The sequence below is a fragment of the Mytilus trossulus genome, chromosome 6 (genome assembly GCF_036588685.1).
Source record: "Mytilus trossulus isolate FHL-02 chromosome 6, PNRI_Mtr1.1.1.hap1, whole genome shotgun sequence".
Lineage (NCBI taxonomy): Eukaryota > Metazoa > Mollusca > Bivalvia > Mytilida > Mytilidae > Mytilus > Mytilus trossulus.
The window spans coordinates 48638300-48663762 of NC_086378.1; the positions used below are offsets into that span (position 1 = coordinate 48638300).

The window sequence follows — 25463 nt, forward strand, 5'->3', positions numbered from 1 at the left end:
CAGGAATGTTCATATCATATACATCAAGCACTCATATTACGTTGGCCAATATGTAAAAAATGTAGATTTGATATTAAAAGCAATGTCTAGCTAACTACAATCTATAAACTGTCGGCACTGATTTTAAGTATAAGTATCTGGTTTCATTTTCAAGGCGATGCTGTAAAACTGGATGATAGTGGCCAATTATGGTTAAACATACTATCCACACTGATCTGTGTCAACACTTGTACTACATTTTATTTTAAATAAAAACGAATTCAAAACTGTATTTGCTGGAGTATGCTATTTTTTTAATACATTAACTGACATTCTGATCCGAGCATGCTTCAAACTAAATATTAAACGAATACCCCCCCCCCCCCCTTTTATGCAATTTTTACATGTGCTTGATACTAGTATATTCTTCAATCTTCAAGTTGACTCTCGTGAAATCCTCACATAAACAATCTGACGTTTACATGTACTTGACACTAGTACAATGCTCCCCTAAACAATATATTATCTACTTGATATATTTTAAAGTACAATCCTGTATACAATCGGACATTTACTTGACACCAGTACAGTCCTCTCAAAGACAATCCGATATCAACTTGACACTTATACGGTCCTCTCCTTTACAATCTGACATTTACTTAACACTAGTACAATCCTCACCTAAACATTCTTACATTTACTTGACACTAGTACAATTCTCCCCTAAACAATCTGACATTTACTTAACACTAGTACAATCCTCACCTAAACATTCTTACATTTACTTGACACTAGTACAATTCTCCCCAAAACCATCTGACATTTACTTAACACTAGTACAATTCTCACCTAAACATTCTTACATTTACTTGACACTAGTACAATTCTCCCCTGTACAATCTGACATTTACTTAACACTAGTACAATCCTCACCTAAACATTCTTACATTTACTTGACACTAGTACAATTCTCCCCTGTACAATCTGACATTTACTTAACACTAGTACAATCCTCACCTAAACATTCTTACATTTACTTGACACTAGTACAATTCTCCCCTAAACAATCTGACATTTACTTAACACTAGTACAATCCTCACCTATACAATCTTACATTTACTTGACACTAGTACAATTCTCCCCTGTACAATCTGACATTTACTTAACACTTAGTTTAGTACAATCCTCACCTAAGCATTCTTACATTTACTTGACACGAGTACAATGCTCCCCTGTACAATCTGACATTTACTTAACACTAGTACAATCCTCGCCTATACAATCTTACATTTACTTATCACTAGAACAATCCTCGCCCAAACATTCTTAAATTTACTTGGCACTAGTACAATTCTCCCCTGTACAATCTGACATTTACCCGACACTTGCTTGGTACTACAAGATTTACAGACACAAAGTTTATTTGTTTCAGCTCCCTTTCAGGTTCTAACCTACTGCCATAAGTATCATGATTATTATTGTACTGAGTACAAAAATCACAGTAAAGAACCAGAACGAAATAAAGTCGATTGCAGAAGAAACATCATTCCAGTCAAATGCATGAACTTTTTTGTCAAGGTCAATGTTCTCCTTTGTCTGTTTGCTCGATTCGTTTTGTACCTGGTTTTCATTTTTACAGCAACGCCTTGAAAATGAAACCAGATACTTGTACGCTTTGTTTGGCCCTCTGTCCGGATCTCTGTGACGAATACGCAACTGTATCGATGAGACGACAAGAGCGAATATACCCAAGCAAATTTGGATCTGTATATAAACGGACAACATGGAAATATTATCGGAATTTGCTGGTAACTGAGTACTTACTAATGTCAGGAATACCATAAAACCAAGCGCGACGGTAATGGAGTAAGACATTTTTTCTCCTGCATCGGCTGGCAAAACAAATACAAGTATATTTAAAATTCCAAGAAAAACAACAGGTAAAATAATGGTGGAAACATAGTAGCTTGGCTTACGTTTGATATTTAACGTATATGTAATTAAAGAACGTGATCCCGTGTTATCAACGTTTTGGGAGGTTGACTCTACCGTCCACAATGCGTTTGACGTGTATTCATTCATTATTATGTTATCTACAGTCGGATTAATACTAACTTGAAAAGTAAAATGTGACCACATTGTAAACACAATATCACAGGTTTGGGAATCAAAAGGAAAATAAGTCACATCTAAGGCACATTTGGTTTCAAATACTTGATAAGGATTCCAGGCCACATCTCCATCGACAGTAAGAATGACGTTATAAAACGAACCTCCTAATTCCTTGAATTCGGTGAATCCGTTGCGCAGTACAAAATCTGGTTTCCACACTAGGGTCTGCGGAAGTGTAAATCGTCCTATAGGATAAGTCGAATAATCCCATGTCAAGAAATCATCACTCCAAGCAAGACCAAGAAAAGCCGTACAAACCAATTTTCCCTCCAACTCGTCAAATTTATTGATACTTAGGAAATTAAATTTGACATCCAATGATATATTTTGCGACTGATCATTTCTTGGACGTAACGTCTTGTCATACGATTTGGTTTGAAATAATTCAGTTGTTAAATTTGACAGAAGTTCAAAGGAATATGCTTGCACATCGTGAATGTCATATATCATCAGGTACACTAAGTACAGCATGTAACATTTCGCCATTATAACTTATTCCAAAGATTTCCCCAATACCATTTAATCAACTGTAATTTTTGTATTCCAATAACTTACTAAATGTTTTCTTAAAACTGAAAAGGTTATCAAATATATGGATTTAGTGTCAATTTCAGTGGTTCGTTATAATGAATCAAACTTCTTTAAATTCTTCACCTGTAAATTAAATCCATTTGTTTTGTACAATACAAGTCATAATGCCAGTGATTTAAATGAAGATTTACAATGGAAAGGATTAAGAATAAAAAATATAATTTCTTTTGTTTTTTGTATCATAAACGTTTCATATTTTTTAACATGTTAAAGTTACTTTATTAAAGGCAATAAGTTGACACGCTAACATAGATAAACTATAATATATACCACTTTTGTTTATCTATATCAACTGAAAGTACATGAGAACTATTTATATGAAAACAAATGCACCAAATTGACCAAATTCCTGTTCCTCACATTATTTGATACCACAAATTATCTTCATTCTAACTGTTATATATAATTATATATGTTCTATACTCAAATCATTTATGAACGGTCGTCCTGCGCTCAATACATATTATTCCACTGCATGTTGATTTTGATGGTGAAATCAACATTTGATTGGTTGTAACTATCACACGTGACGTCGAACAAAACTTCATATTCCCCTCTGAATATCATATTCCCCTCTGAACATCATATTCCCCTCTGTAGATCGGGACCTCGAGAAAACAAACGTATACAAATTAATATAGTATACTCAGTAAGTAAACGAAGCATAGACAGTGGAATAAAACATTCATTTCCCTAAGCTTCGAGAGATATGAAGATTTGTTCACCCTCGAAAAATCACATTTCCCTCGGGCAAAGCCCTCGTAAAATATGAATATTCTTGGGTGAACAAATCTTCATATCTCCCCCAGGAACGGGAAATAAATGCATATTATATAGTTACAAGGCTAAACCACATAATCCAGGAAGAATACTAGTAGTAATGAAATATTTTATATCGGTTAAGAATTAATTATTTTCTCTTATCTGATAACAAGGGCAACATGACATTCTTTATTTTTAGTAAACAAATTCATTAGTCTATTACAATAAAAAAAAAAGCGGGCAAAAAAAGTGGTCCTTAACGGACTTTAACATGTTCATGACCAGTCAGTGGGGCGTAGTTTCTGTGTTTAGAGTGATGGCAATTTTGTATTTAAGTTGTTGAATTATTTACCAAATTTTCTTTAATTGTAAAATTACAGAAAACATTAAATTGTATTCATATACTAAAAAATGGCAGTGACTTATAGTTATCACTATGACTAGTCTTAACTCTTTCCTATAGAAATCGTACCATAATAACTCAACTTTCAATTGCTTTGGACAATTTGAATTTATGAGAATTTTTAAAAACATGGTTCCTCCCATCTTCGTTAGCCAATGGTTACGATCCACTCCCTCCTCTCCACACTTGGAGGATTGAGATAGAATTTCGGATACACAAGGTAATGATTTGCATTGGCTGCAGTCGAAACTCGCCGTGCATCCAATCAAAAAACGCTTATAACATGATCACGTGTAAATGTAGAAAGTGTATGTAAACAATTGCCACGTGTGTATTGTGCAACAAGTCTTTACATCTCTAAACATAAGACTATATTTAGTGACAGTTTGAATGTTTTTAATCAACTTATAGAAGTTCCTGTGTATGTTTCTTGTACAAATGCATGAATGTCAACGTTATCCTGGTTCCCGGGACTACGTTCCCGGTATTAACTATTAGCATACTTTCTCACTCACGAGGTTATATTGGTATATGTGTAACATACTTAATATTGCGATCGGGAACCAGTCAATGTCAACGTTAACATGTATGTTCGTTTCCGGTTCTACAATGTCAAACTCCGAAACAGCGGTTACGTCCTCTATGCTAGTTTAGCGAAGCAACGTCACCACTGTTTCGGAGTTTGCTACAATATGTGTAGAATTTAGACGCTACCGTGTTTTGACCTCCAAATTGAAGAGTTCAATTGCTACCATTGAGCAATAATAATGTATTCGGAATGGACGTGACTTTAATCTACCGATAGATGGCACAACATAGTTGTCACAAATGTTGGCTTAATCTGCCAAGGGTGGGGAGGAGGGAAGTGGATCGTAATCCTTGGCTAGCGAAGATGGGTTCCTCCATGAAATAAACATAATAGTTATTGGAGAACAGGTCATTATCGTGATACATGGACTGCACTTTGAGCAGTGATATTATCTGCGACAGCGATAATGACTAGTTTTCCAATAACTATTATAGCATGAATAATTAATATTTTAACGTTCATCATTGATTAACAGTTTTGAAATACTGTAAAAGTAAATATGACAATTTTAATTGGATATTTGTGGCATAATAAACGCGAATTCAAATTAAAAAAAATACTTGTTTACAAGCAACCATTACATTTTAATGAACTCGTCGAGCCTTTAGAATATAGCTGCATTGTTTGAACCATTACTATATCGTGTAAATATCTGTTTGTGAAAGACCAACGATTTTTACAATTAAAAAATGTATATATCTCATGTTATGAATGACTACACAACTGTTAAGCCCTTGAATGCCAAGATGAAAAAGTATCATAAATCTATTGAATAAACATCATATAGAGGTTCAGAAGACATATTGGTATTTCAGATAACAGTAACATCCTACAGATATGAAGGAAACATAACAATAACATTCCTATAGATGTCTCGGAGACATATTGGTATTTCAGATAACAATAAAATCCTACAGCTGGTAAGGAGATATATTGGTATTTCAGAAAAAAATGATATCCTATATTTGATCAGCAGACATATATGTATTTCAGATAACAATAACATCCTACAGATATGAACAGCAGACATATTGGTATTTCAGATAACAATAAAATCCTACAGCTGGTAAGGAGATATATTGGTATTTCAGAAAAAATGATATCCTACAGATGAAAAGCAGACATATTAGTATTTCAGTTAACAATAATATCATACAGATGATCAGGATATATATAGGTATTTCAGATAACAATAAAATCCTACAGATGTTCAGAGAAATTTTGGTATTTCAGATAAAAATGATATCCTACATGAACATAATTTATGATCAGCAGACATATTAGTATTTCAGATAACAATAACATCCTACATATGTTCAGGTGACATATTAGTATTTTAGATAACAATAACATTCCTACAGATGATCAGGATATATATTGGTATTTCAGATAACAATAACATCCTACAGATGATCAGGTGACATATTGATATTTCAGATAACAATAACATCCTACAGATGCCTAGGAGACATGTTAGTATTTCAGATATTAATGTCATTCCAATAGATGTCTATAGGAGACATATTGGTATTTCAGATAAAAATGATATCCTATATTTGATCAGCAGACATATTGGTATTTCAGATAACAATAACATCCTACAGATATGAACAGCAGACATATTGGTATTTCAGATAAAAATAACATTCTACAGATGATCAGGTGACATATTGGTATTTCAGATAACAACAACATCATAGAGATGTTCAGGAGACATATTAGTATTTCAGATAACAATAACATCATACAGATGTTCAGGAGACATATTGGTGTTTCAGATAACAATGAAATCCTATATATGTTAAGGAGACGTATTGGTATTTCAGATGAAAATGATAACCAACAGATGATCAGCAGACATATTGGTATTTCAGATAACAATAATATCATACAGATGTTCAGGAGACATATTGGTATTTCATATATCAATAACATTCCTACAGATGTCTAGGAGACATATTAGTATTTCAGATAACAATAACATTTCAAAAGATGTCTAGGAGACATAATCTGATGCACAGAAGTTGTCGTTTGTTTATGTAACATATACGTGTTTCTCGTTTTGTTTATATAGATTAGACCGTTGGTTTTCCCATTTGAATTGTTTTACTCTAGTAATTTTGGGGCCCTTTATAGCTTGTTGTTCGGTGTGAGCCAAGGCTCCGTATTGAAGGCCGTACTTTAACCTATAATGGTTTACTTTTTAAATTGTTACTTTGATAGAGAGTTGTCTCATTGGCACTCAAACCATCTCTTCCTATATCTATGTATTGGTATTTCAAATAACAACGAAATCCTACAGATGTCCAGAGACATATTGGTATTTCAGATAAAAATGATATCCTACATATGATCAGCAGACATATTAGTATTTCAGATAACAATAACATTCCTATAGATGTCTAGGAGACATATTAGTATTTCAGATAACAATAAAATCCTACATATGTTCAGATGACATATTGGTATTTCAGATAACAATAACATTCCTACAGATGTCTAGGAGACATATTAGTATTTCAGATAACAATAACATTCCTATAGATGTCTAGGACACATATTAGTATTTCAGATAACAATAACATCCTACATATGTTCAGATGACATATTGGTATTTCAGATAACAATAACATTCCTACAGATGTCTAGGAGACATATTAGTATTTCAGATAACAATAACATCCTACATATGTTCAGGAGACATATTAGTATTTCAGATAACAATAACATCATATGAATGTTAAGTAGACACATTGGTATTTCAGATAAAAATGATATCCTACGGATGATCAGGATATATATTGGTATTTATACTTACAGTAGTCTTAACTGTTTGCTCTTACCTCACAGATTTATATGAGGGTTTCAAAAGTTTTGAATTATTAAAAGCTGCAAAAAATGCAGATTTCATTTTGAGGTCTTAATTGTTATATTTTTTAATACGTGTAAAAGAGAGGCAAAAGATTCCAGGAGGTCATTCAAACTCACAAGTCGAAAACAAAATGATAACCCCATGGTATTAGAAGAAGGCAAGAAAATAGTCATCGAAAAAAAGGGTTTTATCAGTTTTGAGAATATATAGGAATTACATTTTCCTGTAGCGTAAAATGGATTCGTAACTCATATTGCCCAGCCATGGATTCAGCCACTCATATTTAGAATTTATTCGTTTGGTTTTTAGCTGTGTCAGCCACTCATTTTTAGAATTTTTTTGTTTGGTTTTTAGCTGTGAGTGACAAAAAAATAATATAAAAAAAGAGTAACTGAGGCTAGGGCTGGTCTATCATATCTTTCACTCTAAGGATTGGGTAAAGGTGGAAATCAGCAATACCATTAGCCTTTTTCGATATCACATTGTAGATCATACATTTGTTGAGGGTGAAACTCCAATACCGTAAACAATAATATATGAACTAGAGCCATTCGGAACATTGAAATATTTGGTAGATATAAGAAGATGTGGTATGAGTACCAATGATACAAATCTCCACCCAAGTCACAATGTGTAAAAGTAAACCATTATAAGTACGACTGTTAACACCGAGCCATCAAAATTGGTTCACACCAAACAGAAAGCTAAAGGACCTGAACAATGATTAATGTAAAACTATTCAAACAGAAACACCAACATTATAATCTTTATAGAAAACAAGATAAATACATAGGAACTACATCAACAAACGACTACCACTGAACATCAAGCCGATGTGTATCCTGATGCCCCATCATGTCGCACTTCGTTTCAACGTAAAGCGATTATCTTTGCGTTTACTCCTTTTTTTACGTCTGCACTTAATTTGACAATTCAAACATGCTGTACGGAATGAACTCACCCTCGAGCTCATAAGATAACTATGACCGCCAAATAACTATGACTGCCAAAACATTCAAAATTCAAAAAGAATAAAATATAGTAACAAGCAGTTATCTATAAATAGCTTTTCGTAAAGTTTGATTCTGTACCGGATTGAGGTTGGTCTGGTTTGGTGCATTTTTAGGACAAAACAAATTCATAATTTTCATTTCATTTTAATAAAGGTGCAATAAAAATAAATTCAAGAACACATTTTAGCTTAAACCACATAATTCTATTGTGTATGATTAAACTCAATGTCTCACTCAATCAACTCACTAGACTTCACGATATGTGAATGTAGCTACAAATCATAAGCCTGTTGCACATTTATAAAAAGTAAATCTTGTCTTAACTACAAAATGTAGCAAAAGAAGTAAGATTATGCAACTGATACAAACGATGATATAGATAAGTACTGGTTGTTCTGGCATGCCTGTTGAAAAGAATAAAAACAGGAATTAAATGCATGGTTTACTTAATACAATTGTATGTTTAAATTATATAATTTTTGTTACACATTATTTCAATCAATTAAAATCCTCATTAAGACAAGGTTGTAAAACCAGAAACTAGTGAAACGATAAAAGCGTTTCAGAAAATGCATAAGCATGCATATGTCTGTATCCACCCAACCGGGAGAATATCAAATTTCTACCCATTGAAATGCATACTAGTCTCGGCTTTCTTACGTTTGCCTTTAATTGGGAAGGCATTTATTTACCGTTCGTTTCTGTAATTCGAAATATTGGGATGCCACATTTTTTTTTAAATAAAAGAGTTGCCTAGTTTCTTACTAGTAATAATCAACGCTTTTGCATGTTTAGAATCCTTGCGATATTGTTTTAGTGATCCTTAGGTGGTCTGTATAGCAAGGTTAAGTGCTTTCCATATCAAATATACTCTACCTTTTTTTAACTGGAATTAATATTTTTCGCCATTCATTTCTTTCGATTCGCTATTGAGGAGTCACCTTAATTATTGATAATACAAGATTGCTTCCCTTAGAACATGTGGTAGATATTTAATCAGCGAAGGAAATACTTGTTTAGCTCAGTCGGCTATAACGCCTTGTAACACATGTACAGAGGTCTGAAAACTGTACCTATACGCCTTATTTTTAGTCCAGATTTTTAGTATTCATATCGTTATCTTAGAAAGTCTTACTGATTAAAATACTACAATAGGTAACAATTTGACAATGTAGTAGTGTCAACCCTCTGGTTATGACCCGTGTATATAGCATATTAATCCTGAATACACCGTTTGGTGGTGCGCCTGTTAGATGCGGAACGTACAGATAAGGTAATAGGTAACAGGTGAATTAATATACTATTGGTACCGGTATCGGACTCGTCCCGGAACTTCTTAATTATTGGCAAAATTAAGTACGTGGAAAACAAAAGGACCTGGAGTGGTGTAATTTTTAATCTACACCTTTGTACTAAATTAGTTATAAATAAAGTTGAATTCTTTGATTCGTCGTTTTTACGTGATGACGGCTGACATATTGGACCTCGTTATTTTAGTATTATAGATTTGAACAAAGAATATTGGATATCCATGCATGACACAAAATCAGTACATTCACAGGAAAAAAAACCGACATAAAAGCAAAAGAGCAATGATTGGCTGAGAACAAAGTCCGTTTGATATGTTATTATAACACATCGTATTGATTTCAACCAAAGGCCATAATTGTTATATAATTTATCAAAACCTATTGCAAAAACAATGTCAAATTGGGGATTTCTAGAATGTATATTTACCAACATGTTGTATGTCTTGTGAAATATTCTGTTTTTGGCATACGTAAAGCTTACCACAACAGTATTGGCGTACAATCTTAGTAAATACAAATGTACTTGTGATAAAGTTTTAACGAATCACAAATCCTTAAAAAAATTCTACGATTGACATACATTTATAAAGATTATAACCTAATTCAATGTCGCAACCAATAACATATAGACACGTATTTACAACGAGTGTTTTAAGGAACGGCACAAATATTGTAATCATGTTCATCATCTTTCTCACTTCTTTTTAATGTCTGATAAGGATTAATATAGTCATCATCCGTCTGAACTGTTTGTGTGTCTTCATTGTCGTCTGACGAACTTGTTTCAGATAATTCAATCAAGTTTGACATCGATTCAGTGTTTTCTTTTCTTTGGACGAGTAAACGATTGTTTTCGTCGACTTCATATCTTTTTAAACATTCTTTGATATCTTCACCTACACTATACTTGACGGATATATCGTCTGCCGGATCAATTTGAATTTTGATATTCATATCTGAACTTTCTTGAACTTTAACTTTGTTATCATTGTCACTCGACTGGTTCCGATTTTGTCCTGCACAACAAATAGTACCAGTATCTGGTGATGCTACTTGATATTCCGGCGAAGAGATTTTCTTCAAATTATCCGTTTGTTCTTGACCTTCAGTGGTATGACACGGATTTAGATAAATGTTGTCACCATCAAAAACTTCGAAGTATGGCTTATCTGAAGTTGGAGAGTTGTTCTGGAACTTCTTTTCAAAAACAAGAGATTGTTGTAACGCAGCATTCGAATTGAGTTTGATTTTTTCAAATGGAAGCATTTCACTCTCGCAGATTAACTCGTAAGTGGATGTGCTGTCTTCCGGTTCTAAAGAAGGCTCTTGTATTACAGCGACGCTGTTTACATTCGGAACATTGTTTTTTGTCGCCAAATTTTCTGTTCTGCATTTTCGATTGATACAAATATTACACACAATAGACAAACAAAGCACCAACACAAGACCGGCAGCAACAAGTCCATAGAATAAAAACTTTTCATCTGATGAAAATCCTGTTGAAACATGATTGATTATAAAAATTAATTGCTTGTCTAATTTTTATTCTGATTTTATAATTAGATTAAGAATATAACCAAAAGACAAAATCAAGACGATAACTTCTAACACCCGAATCATGAAAACTAAATGTTTGTTACTGTATTCTTTTTCACTTATTTTTGCAGATATATATAATTTTTATATATGTACGAGTCTAAATTGAAAACTACGTTCAAACCTATGATTGCGTTGGATAAAACCCGCAATTTATATACGTGGGCATGTAAAACAAATTTCGTTGTAGAAGGGTCTAAAAACAGCACAAACAACATTTTAAATATATATATATATGTATATATATATCTGTATTGCAATTGTTAACAGAAAAATTGATATGTAAATATTGCCTGTAACCATCGGATGAATAAGCATATGAGTTATGTATTGCCTTATGCTATGATTTTAGACTTGTACAACGCCTTCTTCTTTTTTTTACAGTGAATCAGACACGAGTGGATAACTTGAGCCTTCGATCCATTAACTATTACTAATCCATATACATGTATATGAATTAGTTCTTTTTGTCAGTAAAACTTGTCGTTTTACAATGTTCGAACATATGGGAGGTATATGGTTCGGAAATAGCAGTTCCATATGGTACTTTGATTTTCTTTTTCATAAGCTTTAAAAGGAAGTATTTGTCGTCTTACAATGTTCGAACATATGGAAGGTATATTGTTCGGAAATAGCAGTTCCATATGATACTTTGATATTCTTTTTCATACGCTTTTACATGAAGTATTTGTCGTTTTATAATGTTTCGAACATATGGGAGGTATATGGTTCAGAAACAGCAGTTTCATATGGTACTGGATTTTCTTTTTCATAAGCTTTAACATGAAGTATTTGTCGTTTTACAATGTTCGAACATATGGGAGGTATATATGGTTCGGAAATATCAGTTCCATATGGTACTTTGATTTTCTTTTTCATAAGCTTTAACATAAAGTATTTGTCGTTTTACAATATTCGAACATATGGGAGGTATATATGGTTCGGAAATATCAGTTCCATATGGTACTTTGATTTTCTTTTTCATAAGCTTTAATATGAAGTATTTGCATGCCCATGTCTCATAAAAAAAAAGTTGTATTTTTCATTTTTTGTTAAAAGATAGACGACAGGCGAAAGATAGCAGAGGGACATTCAAACTCATAAGTCGAAATTAACTGACAACGACATGGCTTAAAAAGAAAAAGCTCAGTAGACAATAAAGGCAACAGTAGTATACCGATGTTCAAAATTCATATATCGATGGAGGAAAAAAATCAGGGTTACAAACTAAAACTGATGGTAACGCATCAAATATAAGAGAACTAACAATACAACACAAAAAATAACACAGAAAACTAAAAAAAGCGCAACACAAACCCCACCAAAAACTAGGGATGATCCTATGTGCTCCGGAAGCTCAACATATGGCAACCGTCGTGTTGCATTTTTTTTTGTAAACTGCAACAGACCGACAGATATAAACATTGAAATTTTAGTCATAGTATCAGTATATCAATATTCATATAATAAAAAAAACTTTTCAGATGTGAAGCGTTTATCTGGACGATTTAGTGGAAATAATCTTTCAAATTTGACTCGCTGACACGAAAGAATTGTAATTTGTAGCAGTAGATTCTTCTGAGACTCTGATTAATATCTTTATATCAAGAGTTATGCTATGTACATGATGTATGAATAAAATCAGTGCATTGTCTTTTATTTACTAACGACATGACCATTGGTATATTTTGCCACTTTTTTTGCGAGGTCGATCTTTATAATGGCGAGATATTTAATTATATTTTCTTTTTCCACCTTCTCCTATTTTCATGTTGTTAATTGTGGTATGACTTATTTCGAATATTTAGAGAAGAATGGATTCGAATCAATGCACGTTATATTATTTCTCTTATGCATTTTTGTTTTGACTGTTTTCTTTTACGTATTTGTTATTAAATATGTAGGACTTAAATCTATGGTGGATTCAAAATCTATTGCAGATCCCTAATCTATGACAAATGTGACGGCATGCCATCCCAAATCTATTGCAGATGTTTTTACAATACTAATCTTTGGTAAGTTTTGTAGTTTGAATTGGTGTGCCCCGTAAAAATAAACATTTTATGATCTAATAAGTCCGTTAACCAACAAAAAGATTTTCTTTTTTATTTAAGAAAAATAAACAGTTTGAATTTTCAAATGATATTTATTTCAATGTTGATACATCTGTTTTCATTTGAAGACGATTTAAATCTAATTGATATCCGGTAATTTTATCTTTCACTTTACAAAATTTGACAGCCGTAGACAGTTAACTATAACTCCTTTTCTAAAAATATCATGTACTGAAAAAGAGGTACCAGTGTTAATTGCGGGGTTCGGACGGCACAACACATGTTGTCCCTCTTCCGGATTATAGGTCACATCTTCCTGTAAACCTTCCTGAAATTGTTTTCGAGGGACATATGTTCATCTGGAATGATGCTAAAATCTTTGGGTTCCGCCATCGTTAGCGGCAGCGACGATATAATATGGCGTTTTTCAATTGTGACGGTTATGTGTTAAATCTACCATAGATTTGGAGAAAACAAAAATCCGCCATAGATTTGATGTGTTTGGCGTTTGTAACGTCATATTTGCCAAGAAAGATTAGTAATCTGTCGCCATAGATTGGAAATATAACAAAAATGAGCAAGACAAACGTTTCTTAAATGGTTATTTTAGTGATACAATTTTGGTTTCCCCTTTCATGATAAATCAATTTAAATATTTATTCTAATCTGATGCACTTATCATTATTTAAAGTTAATACCTCTGTCCGGTCTTGTGTCTTCATTTTTCTTGTCGATAGAGCTTGTTGATGAAATCTCCATTTCTTCATAAGAATAAAATTAATCTATTTGTTCAAATATTGTCTTGTCTTTGTTTACTTCATATTATATTTGTTTAAATGTATTATGCTTTAATTTGAATATATATCATATACAATGGTACATTATACTATTCCTTTGTCTATATTTATCAATGAAAACCAACAGAGCTATCATTTATAATTATGCTATACCAAATTTGTTTAGGATGAAAATATGTAGAACGATTAGTCCAATGCTTGAACATGCCAGAATTTTGTGATGCCATACTGGACGTATTAATGATAAAACTTCTGATCACATTCTTAAGAAAAAAGTAAAATCAAAAAAATATTAAACTCAGAGGAAAATCTAATCGGAAAGTCCATAATCACATGCCAGGGGGATTTAAAATTATGACGAATTGCATTATCAGCAATATATACTGTCTGAATGATTGGATTTAAAAATGGATGGTCTTATTTCGTTGCACCTTATGGAAAGCAAATATGTCGTTATGAAACAAACAATCATTGTGTATCACTCTTTGTGTACGGTCATAGATATAAAACAACAGATTAATTTTTAATGCCTTACTTTCTCCTTTCTATTATTATAAAAGAGAGGCGAAATATACCAGAGGGAAATTCAAACTCATAGATCGGAAATAAACTGACCACGCCATGGAAAAAAGAAAAGGACAAGCAGACAAATAAAAGTACAAAAGAAACAACATAGCAAACTGAAGACTAAGTAACACGAACACTACCTATGTTACCTATTTTTCACTTAAACCATTTATTGTACCTCTTTAATAGAAGAAATGATTTACCATACACATCACTTGATGAGGAGATGTGGTATGATTGCAAAGAGTCATCTATCCACCAGAGTTCAAATGAATTGATAATAAGTTATTACTGGCCACCGGAAAAAATAAACAATGAGAAAACCTATCCCGGATAGTCGACTAACTAACGTAAAGTATACTTCAATAGTAGACAGGTACATTGTACCGTACGTTCCAATTCTGCCTGTGCATGACATTCATATTCACAGATATGACGGTATCAAAAACTGGCATTTTCAAGAGATATCTTGTTTTAAATACGATCAAAATAAAAATAACGCTATATGCACTTCATGCGTTAGAAGTGTTTCTCTGGATTTATCTTTATCATGAACACTCAAACCATATAGTTTTAAATAGGATTAAAATAAAAATAACACTTCAAGCACTTCACGCGTTAGAAGTGTTTTTTTCTGGATTTATCTTTATCATGAACACTCAAACCATATAGTTTTAAATAGGATTATATAGAATTTAAGTTCATCACTATCATAAATTAACGATGAAACATATAATCAAATACAAAATTAAGTAACTGTTACACACTTCGGCATTACTTTAAAGAATAATCTTGTTACATGTATCTACAAGGGCAAGTTATATATCCTAATCAAATTTAACATTTGTTGAAGGGAAATAAAAAAGAAAAGTAATAACAAAAAGACAAACCAAACCCTAGTTATATAGAATTAAAGCTGAGCATTATCATACATTTACGGTGAAAACATATAATCAAATACAAAATTAAGTAGCTGTTACACACTTTGTCAGTACTTTTGAAATGAGCGTTGTTATCTTCAAGGGCAAGTTATATTTTCTTACCAAATTAAACATTTTTTTAAGAGAAATTAAAAGTAAAATAATAAAATTACCGAACTCCAAAATTAGAAAACAACTGTAATATTCCTGACGTGGTACAGGTATCCCTTATGTAGAAAAAATGGTGATTAAATCTGGTTGTATAGCTAAACATCTCACTTGTATAACAGCCGCGCACAATTCTGTTATATTGACAATGTGTGAACAAAACAAACAAGACATGATAGGTAAAAATATAAAAAAATATAACAGTCAACATTCAATCTGTGTTATAATGTTAAATAAGTACTAGTACTATAAAAGCAAACAAATGACATATAGACAAAGCACATAAGCCAAAAAAAAAAAAGAAGTCAAGACCACATTAAAAAATTACCACAGCAAAGCGCATTTGCGGAATGCATATGTATGCCAAAAGATTATTACAAAAAGTTGTTTAACAGTAGGATTGATAATTTATAACGACAAAGAAAAGAACACCTTAGCACTAAAACTAGCGTCTAAAGAAACACTTTGTGACATCTATATATTTAAGGTAATTTTGTAGATAGTATGTTCAATGTTGCCTGGCTGTTTATGACAAGTACTGCTGTGATAGGTGACGAAGTGAACAATTCAATTTCAATCAATAGATATATAAAAGGAAAAAATAACCTTCTGATGATTCAGGTTAATCTCCCAGCTGATAAAGAGAGTAATTCAAGGTAAATACGACAGTTCTGCTATTTTTGTATAATTGTGTTTATAAGAGACGTGGGATGTAATAAGATTTTTCAAGCTTTATGTTGTAATAAGAAGGCGTCTCAGAGAGCAGAAACTCTAATCGGCTGTTATAAATTCACCATACGCATGTGAAATAAATAAATACAGGTATGGCTATTCGTTCCTTTTGATTTCATAACTGTACATTACAAAAGTGTAGTTGTTATAACGTTTTGAAAACTACCATTTAACCATAATGTAAAATTAAAATAAGTGTATTTATTTTAAACTAATTAAAGACGGCTTATTTTGAAAAAGAGCATGGGTCAAAAATATCTGAAATAACTTTGAGGCTTTCGTTTATAATTGTTCTGCAAATGAACAGATTGCGAAAGTCATGACAGGTAAGGTTATTAGTTTGTTTTCAAATATAAACGTTTTGCTTTCCTCTATATAATGCAATCTAAATATTTTGTCAGAAGCACATATTAACTTTAAATGTACTTTGCTTGAATTTTTCAACACATCTAATGATATTGTTTATGATCCTGCTTATATGTCTGGATATATTATCATTCGAGACCTTCCGGGAATTACAAAGTACAAATAAACAATCAAAAACAATTACCCTAAACTATGTTTTTTTATTAAATATTTCCCGTTTGAAATTATTTAATTTCGATACAATTTATGTAATGACTGCTACGAACCTGTTGACATTTCCGGCTGAACAGACAATGCTGATTCTTCATTTAGATGGTTTGTACTGATCACACCTGAAAAATCCAATAAAGGGATTCAATTCTCTCATATAAAAACCCACTTTTTCATGAACTTTCTCAAAACTCTTTTACACGTTTACAGCAATTGTTCAATTAAATGTTCGATATAGTACTGTAAGAGAAGGATGCCAATTACGTGGAAAAATTGAAAATAATTCACTGAAGACAAAACACAAAAGACGAAAAAATACAACAGCAGGAAACAAAGTTTACAGTTATATTTAACTATAGACGATTGACTTGAACATGTTGAATATTATGATGATGTGATTCATAATTCCGTTCTACTGTTCTCATCCGTCATTTTCATTATTAGACAACCAATTCCGTGATTGGTTATATTCTGTAGTTTTGCTGGTTGACAATTCTTTTTACACTGCTATTTTACATGAAGTTATGTGCCTTATGTAACAGTTTTTCCCCCATTTTTCTCCCTTTTAAGATAATGAGATTGATAAAAACCAAATCATGAACTAAAAGATTTTAGAATGGATTAACATCGATACACTTTTACTCCACGTTTTGGGAATGCAAAATTGAAATAAAATATCTTATTTTGTGCATTTTTCCTATTTTTTGTGGTATTTTTTCGATTGAGATGGAAAATACCGGTTGAAACTAAGGAGGCACGTGTCTTTGCTAATGAAATTGACATAAACAACGTCGTCATTGGTAAAATAGCTATGAACATATTATCATTGGTCATCTCATTTTTTTTTTCGCCGTACCGGCTCCAGCGAGAAAATCAATCAGTTGAGATGATCAACGATAATCTATAATTATTAAGCCATATGAACCTCGTGACATTGTCTTCTTTGCGGATGATACACTTTATTAGCAAAAAGGGAAGATATTCAGTGCAAAACAATGTTATTGACATCACTGTTGTTAATATTAGTTTTACTTAAAATCAATACTCTAGAGCTCATTTCTGTAAATTTTGTAGTAAGTTAAGGGAATTATGAGGTAAAAAAAGAGAGATATACATTTTATAAAGGTAACTGTAGGTGGTGTTGGATCGAATCTCTGATACTGGTCATAACTATAGATGACCAAACCCGTAATTCATAAATGCAATTGTAAATCCCGATATATAAAATATGTGCGAAATGAATACATCTTATATGTCGATTATCTTTGAATCGACTGAATTGTGCTATTAATACAATAACATCATATATTCAAAATAATGAATAATACAAACTCAGTGGTGTTGTAGATTTGGCAGTCGAAATCGTGAATGTCACAGATACATAATTGGTAGACACATCATCTAAAAAATAAATAATCCATTTTTTTAATGTATATGAATGCACATACGAGATTTATTTTTTAAATACATATACATTGTTTTCACATGTGCATTATATTTTGTATCAGTTGCTGATGTAATAATTTCTCGACATTGACAGTTTAAAACTACAACTGTTGACAAACCGGCTAATGATGTCACTGAAGGTGGGGTGAGGAATTTCTATTCTACGGTTTCTTCTCTTTTCTTTTTACTAAGTTTCTGTGACATTTTGGTGTCCACTCGGAACTAAATGAACACTAGTTGATGGAACTATAAAATCATGCTAACAACCATATACAAATGTGTAATTGGGGGTTGATATTTTCAAAATTGCTCACATTGCCATGGAAACAGCAAAAATGCAAAGAAAAGGGAAAGTGTTTCAGACTAACTTTAATCTTACAGAAATGATAATTGACATGTTTAGAGTTGTAATTTGACTTTATTTCTTTTAAAGACTTCTAGTACAATGAAAACCATGAAAAAGTATGCGAGGTGCTGGAGATTGATTAAATGTTAATTTTTGCCGTATTTGGCAAAACTGTTCCGAACGTTTAGTCCTCAAAGCTTTTCAAATTCGTACTCTATTTTGGCTTCTTAACACTTTTTTATTCGAACGTCACTAATGAGTCTTTTGAAGTCGAAACGCGCGTCTGGGGCAAATACAAAAAACAATCAATCCTGGTATCTATGATTGGCTAATTTGCATGTGTAGATGTGATATTTGAATGCGGAATTTTAAAAATGGCAGTCGTTACCATGAAAACAACAAAAGAATTAACAGCCTTATCATATATTAAAAAAATGAAACATTACTTCTGGATATTATCTTATGATCATAAACAAGCTTCTGTCCAAGTTTGGTAGAAATCCATGCTATTTTGAGAAAGTTATTAAAAGTAAAAAAAAAACTTTAACCACAATGTGTCTTGCATGCTGAAAATGATTTTAGGAAGTTCCAAAACCAAAAAAGTGAAAAAGTATATTTAAACAAAACGCATTTGACTAACAGGTCGAACAATTGATGTTCTTTAACCTTGCTGACTGCCATTGGCGATTGCCAACTAAAATAGATCACAACATGTAACAAAATGGATCTTAATTTAAATTTTATACTTAACAGAAACAAATTTAACTTGTGGCCACGATGTTATGCCACAAAAATACGGTGTCAATATTTTTTTAGTACACCAGATCCGGATATATTCCAGCGTTCGCTTAAATTGTATAAATTTCAAGATTTTGATAGAGTCTTAACTTGAATTGACATCATTCATTTGTCATCGTACAATTACCGAGGAAGGATATCTGTTATGCGAAATATCTAACATATTGTTCGTTTTATTGTGTTTTTGGTGATGTTGTACCCTTTTAGACTTGTTATTTATTATATTTTGTAGTGTTCTGAATCATGTTTATATGATCCATCGTTACGTAAGATTTATCGTTGACTATTTATTCGGTAATTTAATATTTTTACCTTTTTTGTGGTTTGCATTGAGTGTGCTCACTCGATCCGATATTCTTACTGCTTGTTCCATCATGCATTTGCACTTTTATTTTAAGAAATTAAGATCTTTTACTATCAAAATTATCAAAACAGAACATCATATTTCAAATTAAGAAACGTCCATTGATCAAGGAATTATTCTAAAAAGGGTTATTTTTAAAAGCTTCGCCACTTACAACAGGCAAAAAGTCAAACAGATTTTTACATACAGTAGATGGAACAATATTCTATACAACAGTTCCTTTAGCCTGATGGATCTTTTACGTCAAGAAGCAGTTCATCAAGATAATAATCTATACAAACTTAGTGATAACTTGCACTACCGATCTCGTGACCATTTATATGGTCTTGAACTTGACGAAATTCAAGTACGGCGTAGTGATATCAAACGTATTGAATCACATAAGCTTCACGTCAAGCAGATAAACGTGAAGGTATGAATGTTACCCACTCTTTAAACAGACCTTCAAAAAATTCTAGTAAAAAGCCTCGCAAACGTAGATTTCGAATAAAAGTTCATATTACGGCCAATCCCAACAACACAGTTGTCAATTTGTCAACAGTCTCTTTAACTGAGGATGAAATTAAAGTCTTATATAAGGGTTTGATTTTTTGCCCTACTCCAAGTAACATAGATGATATAAAACTGGAGGATGACCTCAATAACTTTGCCAGAACCCTCAAAATTAAAGAATACTTTGGTAACAAGGATTCAGAGGGGGATGATGAGGAAGACACAGACACGTCCAACTCGGAGGACGAAATCATAATTGGCGTTTTAAAAAGAAGAGTTAATGGATTCCAAAGCCAAGCAAATCGGCTACACTAGAAGAGGTTTATTGACATAATCAAATCGGATGTTGTTCATCTAGCCAGCAACAAGTACTCGTCGTTTTATAACACCTCTTCTGACGAGGAAACCATACAATCGCTGAGAAACCGAGATGACATTGTTATAAAGCCAGCAGACAAGGGAAGTGCCGTTGCGATATTGGACAAAGTCAACTACACCGCGTCAGCTCTCTGGTGAGAGATCTTATTAAGAAACTTAACTATGCCCCTACTTCCGAGTTTAGTTTTAAAAATTATTACTGCGTTACAAACCACGCACAATGACGGTCACATAGATGAGGATACAATTGGATATTTAAAACCAGAGAACGCCAAGCCTGGTCGACTGTATCTTCTTCCTAAAATACACAAGGTTGGCACGCCCAAGCTGATCTTAAAAAACTTACCATCACCATCATAGATCACAACGAGGATTGGTCGAAGGCCGACAGACTTGCTCGGGAAAGCTTTTGGATTAGAAAGCTCAGGAGTTTCCCCAGAGAGCATTAATGAAAAAACATAAAAGAATCACTAATTTTCCCTACCATCACTAATTTCCTGCCACCACTTGTGTCCAGTAACTCCGGCTTCCGTACTGGACTCTTACACTTTTCAGGAATTTCTTAATTATACTGGATGTTTTAATACGTAGTTTCTGTTGAAATTGCTCTACCGTTGTCATATTTTAAATATACCAAATTAGATCGGTCAAGACTGTTTATTGGGACTGTATTTCCACGCAGTTGTTTGAAATCTCAACTGTCACTACCTTTGGGAATATAGAGTTTGTGACAGTTCACATCGTAAATAACTATTTTTATTTTGGCATATCTTTGTAGTTTTTGCGCCGTGGTTGGAAATTTTAAAATTGTTCCAGTGTTCGCTTAAATTGTATAAATTTCAAGATTTTGATAGAGTCTTAACTTTAATATACATGATTCGTATGGCATCGTGCAATTACCGAGAAAGGATATCTGTTATCCGAAATATCTAACATATTGTTCGTTTTATTGTGGTTTTGGTGATGTTGTACCCTTTTAGACTTGTTATATATTATATTTTGTAGTGTACTGAATCATGTTTATATGATCCATCGCCCCGTAAGATTTATCGTTGACTATTTATTCAGTCATTTTCTATATATCTGTTGTAGAGTTGTCACGGACTCAGACATACTTATAAATATAATTATTTTCTGTGACTGTATCTTGCATTAAGTTGTAGGATCCTTTACTATTGATAATTGAGCTGATCTGTAACAATAACATCTCCATGCCTTATATATCACGATATCTCAGAAGCATGGGTTCGAATCCCGGCGAGGGAAGAACAAAAAGTTTGCGAAAGCAAATTTACAGATCTGACATATAAGAACGTCTGAGCCAGTGACAACTCTACAACAGATTTATCCATCGGAATACCACCAGTGATGGTGAAAAATGGCTGTGTACATTATGTATATACAACTCGTCTAAACATCAACGCAACAATGTTAGATCTGTTAATTTGCTTTCTCAATTTTTGTTCTTCCCTCGCCGGGGTTGGTATCCATGCTACTGATATATCGTGACACCAAATCGCCTGCACTGTAGCCGTCCCGATAGACCTCACGGCCATCTGGGCTTCATAAACATGAAGCTTCCGGTGGCCGGGTGTTACCTTTCCACGTCAGTTTTAATCTAGCGTCGTACTACAGTACATGCTATATATGGCATGGAGGTGTTATTGTTACAGATCAGCTAAATTATCTATAGTAAAGGATCCTTCTAATTAATGTAAGATAAAATAATATGTATTCATTTGTTCAATACTTACCAGTACCTTTATCTGTGCTTTGTTCTCTGTATACCTCAGTTACAACTGTGCTTTTTGCATCTGAAATATGAACGATATGAATGTTAAGACATTGTTAACCTTAAGCTGTATTTTCTTTTTTGCCTTTCTTCTGGTTGTTGTCTCTTTGACACTCTCCTCGTTTCCATTCTCAATCTTATTTAAAGTCATATGACACGAGTGAGTGGTGAAAAATAATGTTTGTCCAATTCTTGAACCAAAGTATACATCATAAACTTAGTCCTCTTTGCACGATTTTATCATTATTTTCGCAAATATATCATATACTAGTAATCATCATTTTTTTTCTCTCTGTTTGTTATGATTTAACAAATATGGCTGCTCATTAAATGCCGTGTTTTAAAGTCGAATTTTACGGATTGACACCTTATAGTAAACAAATCACAAAAAGCATGGGTATTGAGCACGTGTTTAACATGTATAATCAGATATTTTTTTATGTCAACGACAGATCCATGCGTATTGTGGTCACCGGATTTTTACGCGGAGGGTTACGCTCGGGTCACTATGGATACGGAAAATATGTCGACGAATTGCTTCCTGGAAGCAAGCAATTAAAAATAAGTAAACTTCTTCTAAATGTGGACAAATGAAAGAATTGTCCTTAGAAAAAAGTGTATGTTCATAAGTTGTATAATGAAAACTATCCATTTAGCTATAAAAAACATATGCATATTTTTTTTCTTTTTTAAATAGAGGTTTCTTATGACTGTAACTTGAAAAAAATGCAGAGATTCAATAAGAAAAAAAATATATAGGATATTGATTTGATATGTCAAGCTAGCGTTAGGACGACAGCATACTAGTTAGGGCCTCGAATCAAAACAGTTGAAAGTTCAACTTATAACTAAAGATGAACATCATTAAACCCCATATTTTTTTATAGGTTGAACCAATTCAAATAAGGCGAACTATGTACATGATGTAGACAACTAAATTTCATCACTAAGTGACTATCTGATTACAGTCTGAACTGAAAATTCTAGCTTTTTTACGATTAAATAAAATTCTTAAATTTAACAGCCAAAAAATAAACTACCAAACAACCTGGCATTCTTTAATTAGATCAATTTATAATTGAAATAGCTCTATATATAGTTTTATGATTTGAAAAGCATATAGAGATACTCAAAGACGACTATTTGAATTTAATCAAAACTGCATATTTTAGCTTTTTTGTTAGACATATTAATTATTAAATCTTTAACTTGTTAGATGAATTGAATTAGACTAGTTGAGACTAAATAAATTTAAAGGTCAAGACTGAGATAAGATAGGTTAAGATAGGTCGAGACAGGAAAGGACTGGTTGAGACTAAGTCAAAACTGGTCAAGACTGGTTGAGATTTAGTCAAAACTGGTCGAAAGCAAGTCAATACTTGTCAAGACAGGTGCGATGAGTTGAGACTGAGTCGTGATTGATTGGGACTGAGTCGAGACTAGTAGAGCATTTGTCGAGACCATTTCAGACTATACCAGTATCAAATACGACTTTTTAAGTAAAGTGGAGACCAGAGTCAATTACATTTTAGGAAAGTTAAGATCTGTCGGGTTATGTTGGGTCTTGTCAAGTAACATAGTAATATTTGTGCACAAAATAAGGTCTATTCATATACAGGGAAGCACATCCCCACCCCTTTAAAAAAATTACAATAGAGAATGAAAGTTGTCCTTTTTGTCATAGTTTGTTGCTTCGAGTTTTTCGAGGACATGTATTGCTATCTAAATAAGATTTGATAAAAGTAAGTTACTTTTTGTTTAATGTCTGCAGTTCATTCAGAAAATTCTTGATAATATAACGAATTCATTAAATCAACGCAACAGTAAGTTGTGATTAACTTATCAATGAAATGTAATTTACACGGATCCGTGGTGAGTTTCGCTATAAATTTGTATTCATAACTTCACAGAATTCTGCTATTAATGTGGCGCAATTGCTGTTCATGAAAATACCGACAACCTGTCGATACAGTTTACACTGTCATATAGAGATTATCAAAGTGTAACTTACAGCTCTAATCTTTACTCATGCTTCCAGTTAGAAGATGTTGAATATTGACCCTTCTTACTTTAGTAGAAAGGCCCATATGAGTTCAATGTACTTATTTTTAATACATTATTTTTTTCTTTTACTGCAGACAAATATTATATGCTTCCCAACGTTCCACACAAAATTGGAAAGTGCACATTAAAAGTAACAAAATATCATTTGTTGCTCACCTGCAAGCTTCAAAACAACTTTTCTCTGTACTGCAGTATTTTGAATCTGATATTCACACCAGTACAAGCCCAAATCATCCTCTGTTATGTTTGCAATTTCCAAATTGTACTCTCCTATACTTTGGTTGCCAATTATTCTGAATCGTTCTTTTTCGTTGATGTTAATGTTAATGAGAGAACCATCTGATATGATAATATTTTCATTCCTTTTCCATATCAATGTGGATACACGAGAGTCTTTGAATTGAAGAACTGCTGAATCACCAAGACTTGCATAAACCGTGTGTTCTTGATAAAGAACACAGTTAGAAATGTCTAAATAAAATATATATCAGAACGTTTCAAAAATAATATTTGATCTTACATAACTTACGAATACGTTTTGTTCGTATCCTTTACCCTTTGAAAATATCAAATCTATCTTGTTTTTTTAGATTCAAATATGAAAAGCAAAATTTGTATGTGCAACATTCAAATGTAATTGCTTTTGCATAACTACAAAGACATCAAAAATTTGAAACTACT

General features: G+C 32.5%; 2 protein-coding genes and 1 long non-coding RNA gene across 3 annotated transcripts; all 3 read right to left on the reverse strand.

Moving 5' to 3' along the window:
* Window positions 1-1363: 1363 nt before the first annotated feature.
* On the reverse strand, window positions 1364-2615 carry LOC134723484 (neuronal acetylcholine receptor subunit beta-2-like). The gene has a single exon (XM_063587083.1). It carries the CDS (start codon window positions 2600-2602, stop codon window positions 1427-1429), a length of 1176 nt encoding a protein of 391 aa, XP_063443153.1. The 5' UTR covers window positions 2603-2615; the 3' UTR covers window positions 1364-1426.
* Window positions 2616-10343: 7728 nt separating this feature from the next.
* LOC134722765 (uncharacterized) lies at window positions 10344-17534 on the reverse strand. Its single transcript, XM_063586391.1, has 4 exons — window positions 17519-17534; window positions 17159-17224; window positions 14041-14103; window positions 10344-11188 (listed from the first exon to the last, which is right to left on the reverse strand). The coding sequence occupies exons 1-4, from the start codon at window positions 17532-17534 to the stop codon at window positions 10344-10346; spliced, it is 990 nt and encodes a 329-aa protein (XP_063442461.1).
* Window positions 17535-18445: 911 nt separating this feature from the next.
* LOC134723485 (uncharacterized) lies at window positions 18446-25231 on the reverse strand. Its single transcript, XR_010108088.1, has 3 exons — window positions 24939-25231; window positions 22687-22740; window positions 18446-18503 (listed from the first exon to the last, which is right to left on the reverse strand). It is a non-coding gene; the product is annotated as an uncharacterized LOC134723485 (long non-coding RNA).
* Window positions 25232-25463: the final 232 nt, after the last annotated feature.

Excerpts from the sequence above, each read along its gene's own strand:
- LOC134723484 (XM_063587083.1), bottom strand. The coding sequence starts at position 2,602 with ATGATATATGACATTCACGATGTGCAAGCATATTCCTTTGAACTTCTG.
- LOC134722765 (XM_063586391.1), bottom strand. Across the intron at positions 14,104-17,158 it reads TCAGCCGGAAATGTCAACAG|AAATGGAGATTTCATCAACA; the intron begins GTTCGTAGCAGT and ends ATTCTTATGAAG. Across the intron at positions 11,189-14,040 it reads AGACACAAGACCGGACAGAG|GATTTTCATCAGATGAAAAG; the intron begins GTATTAACTTTA and ends ATGTTTCAACAG.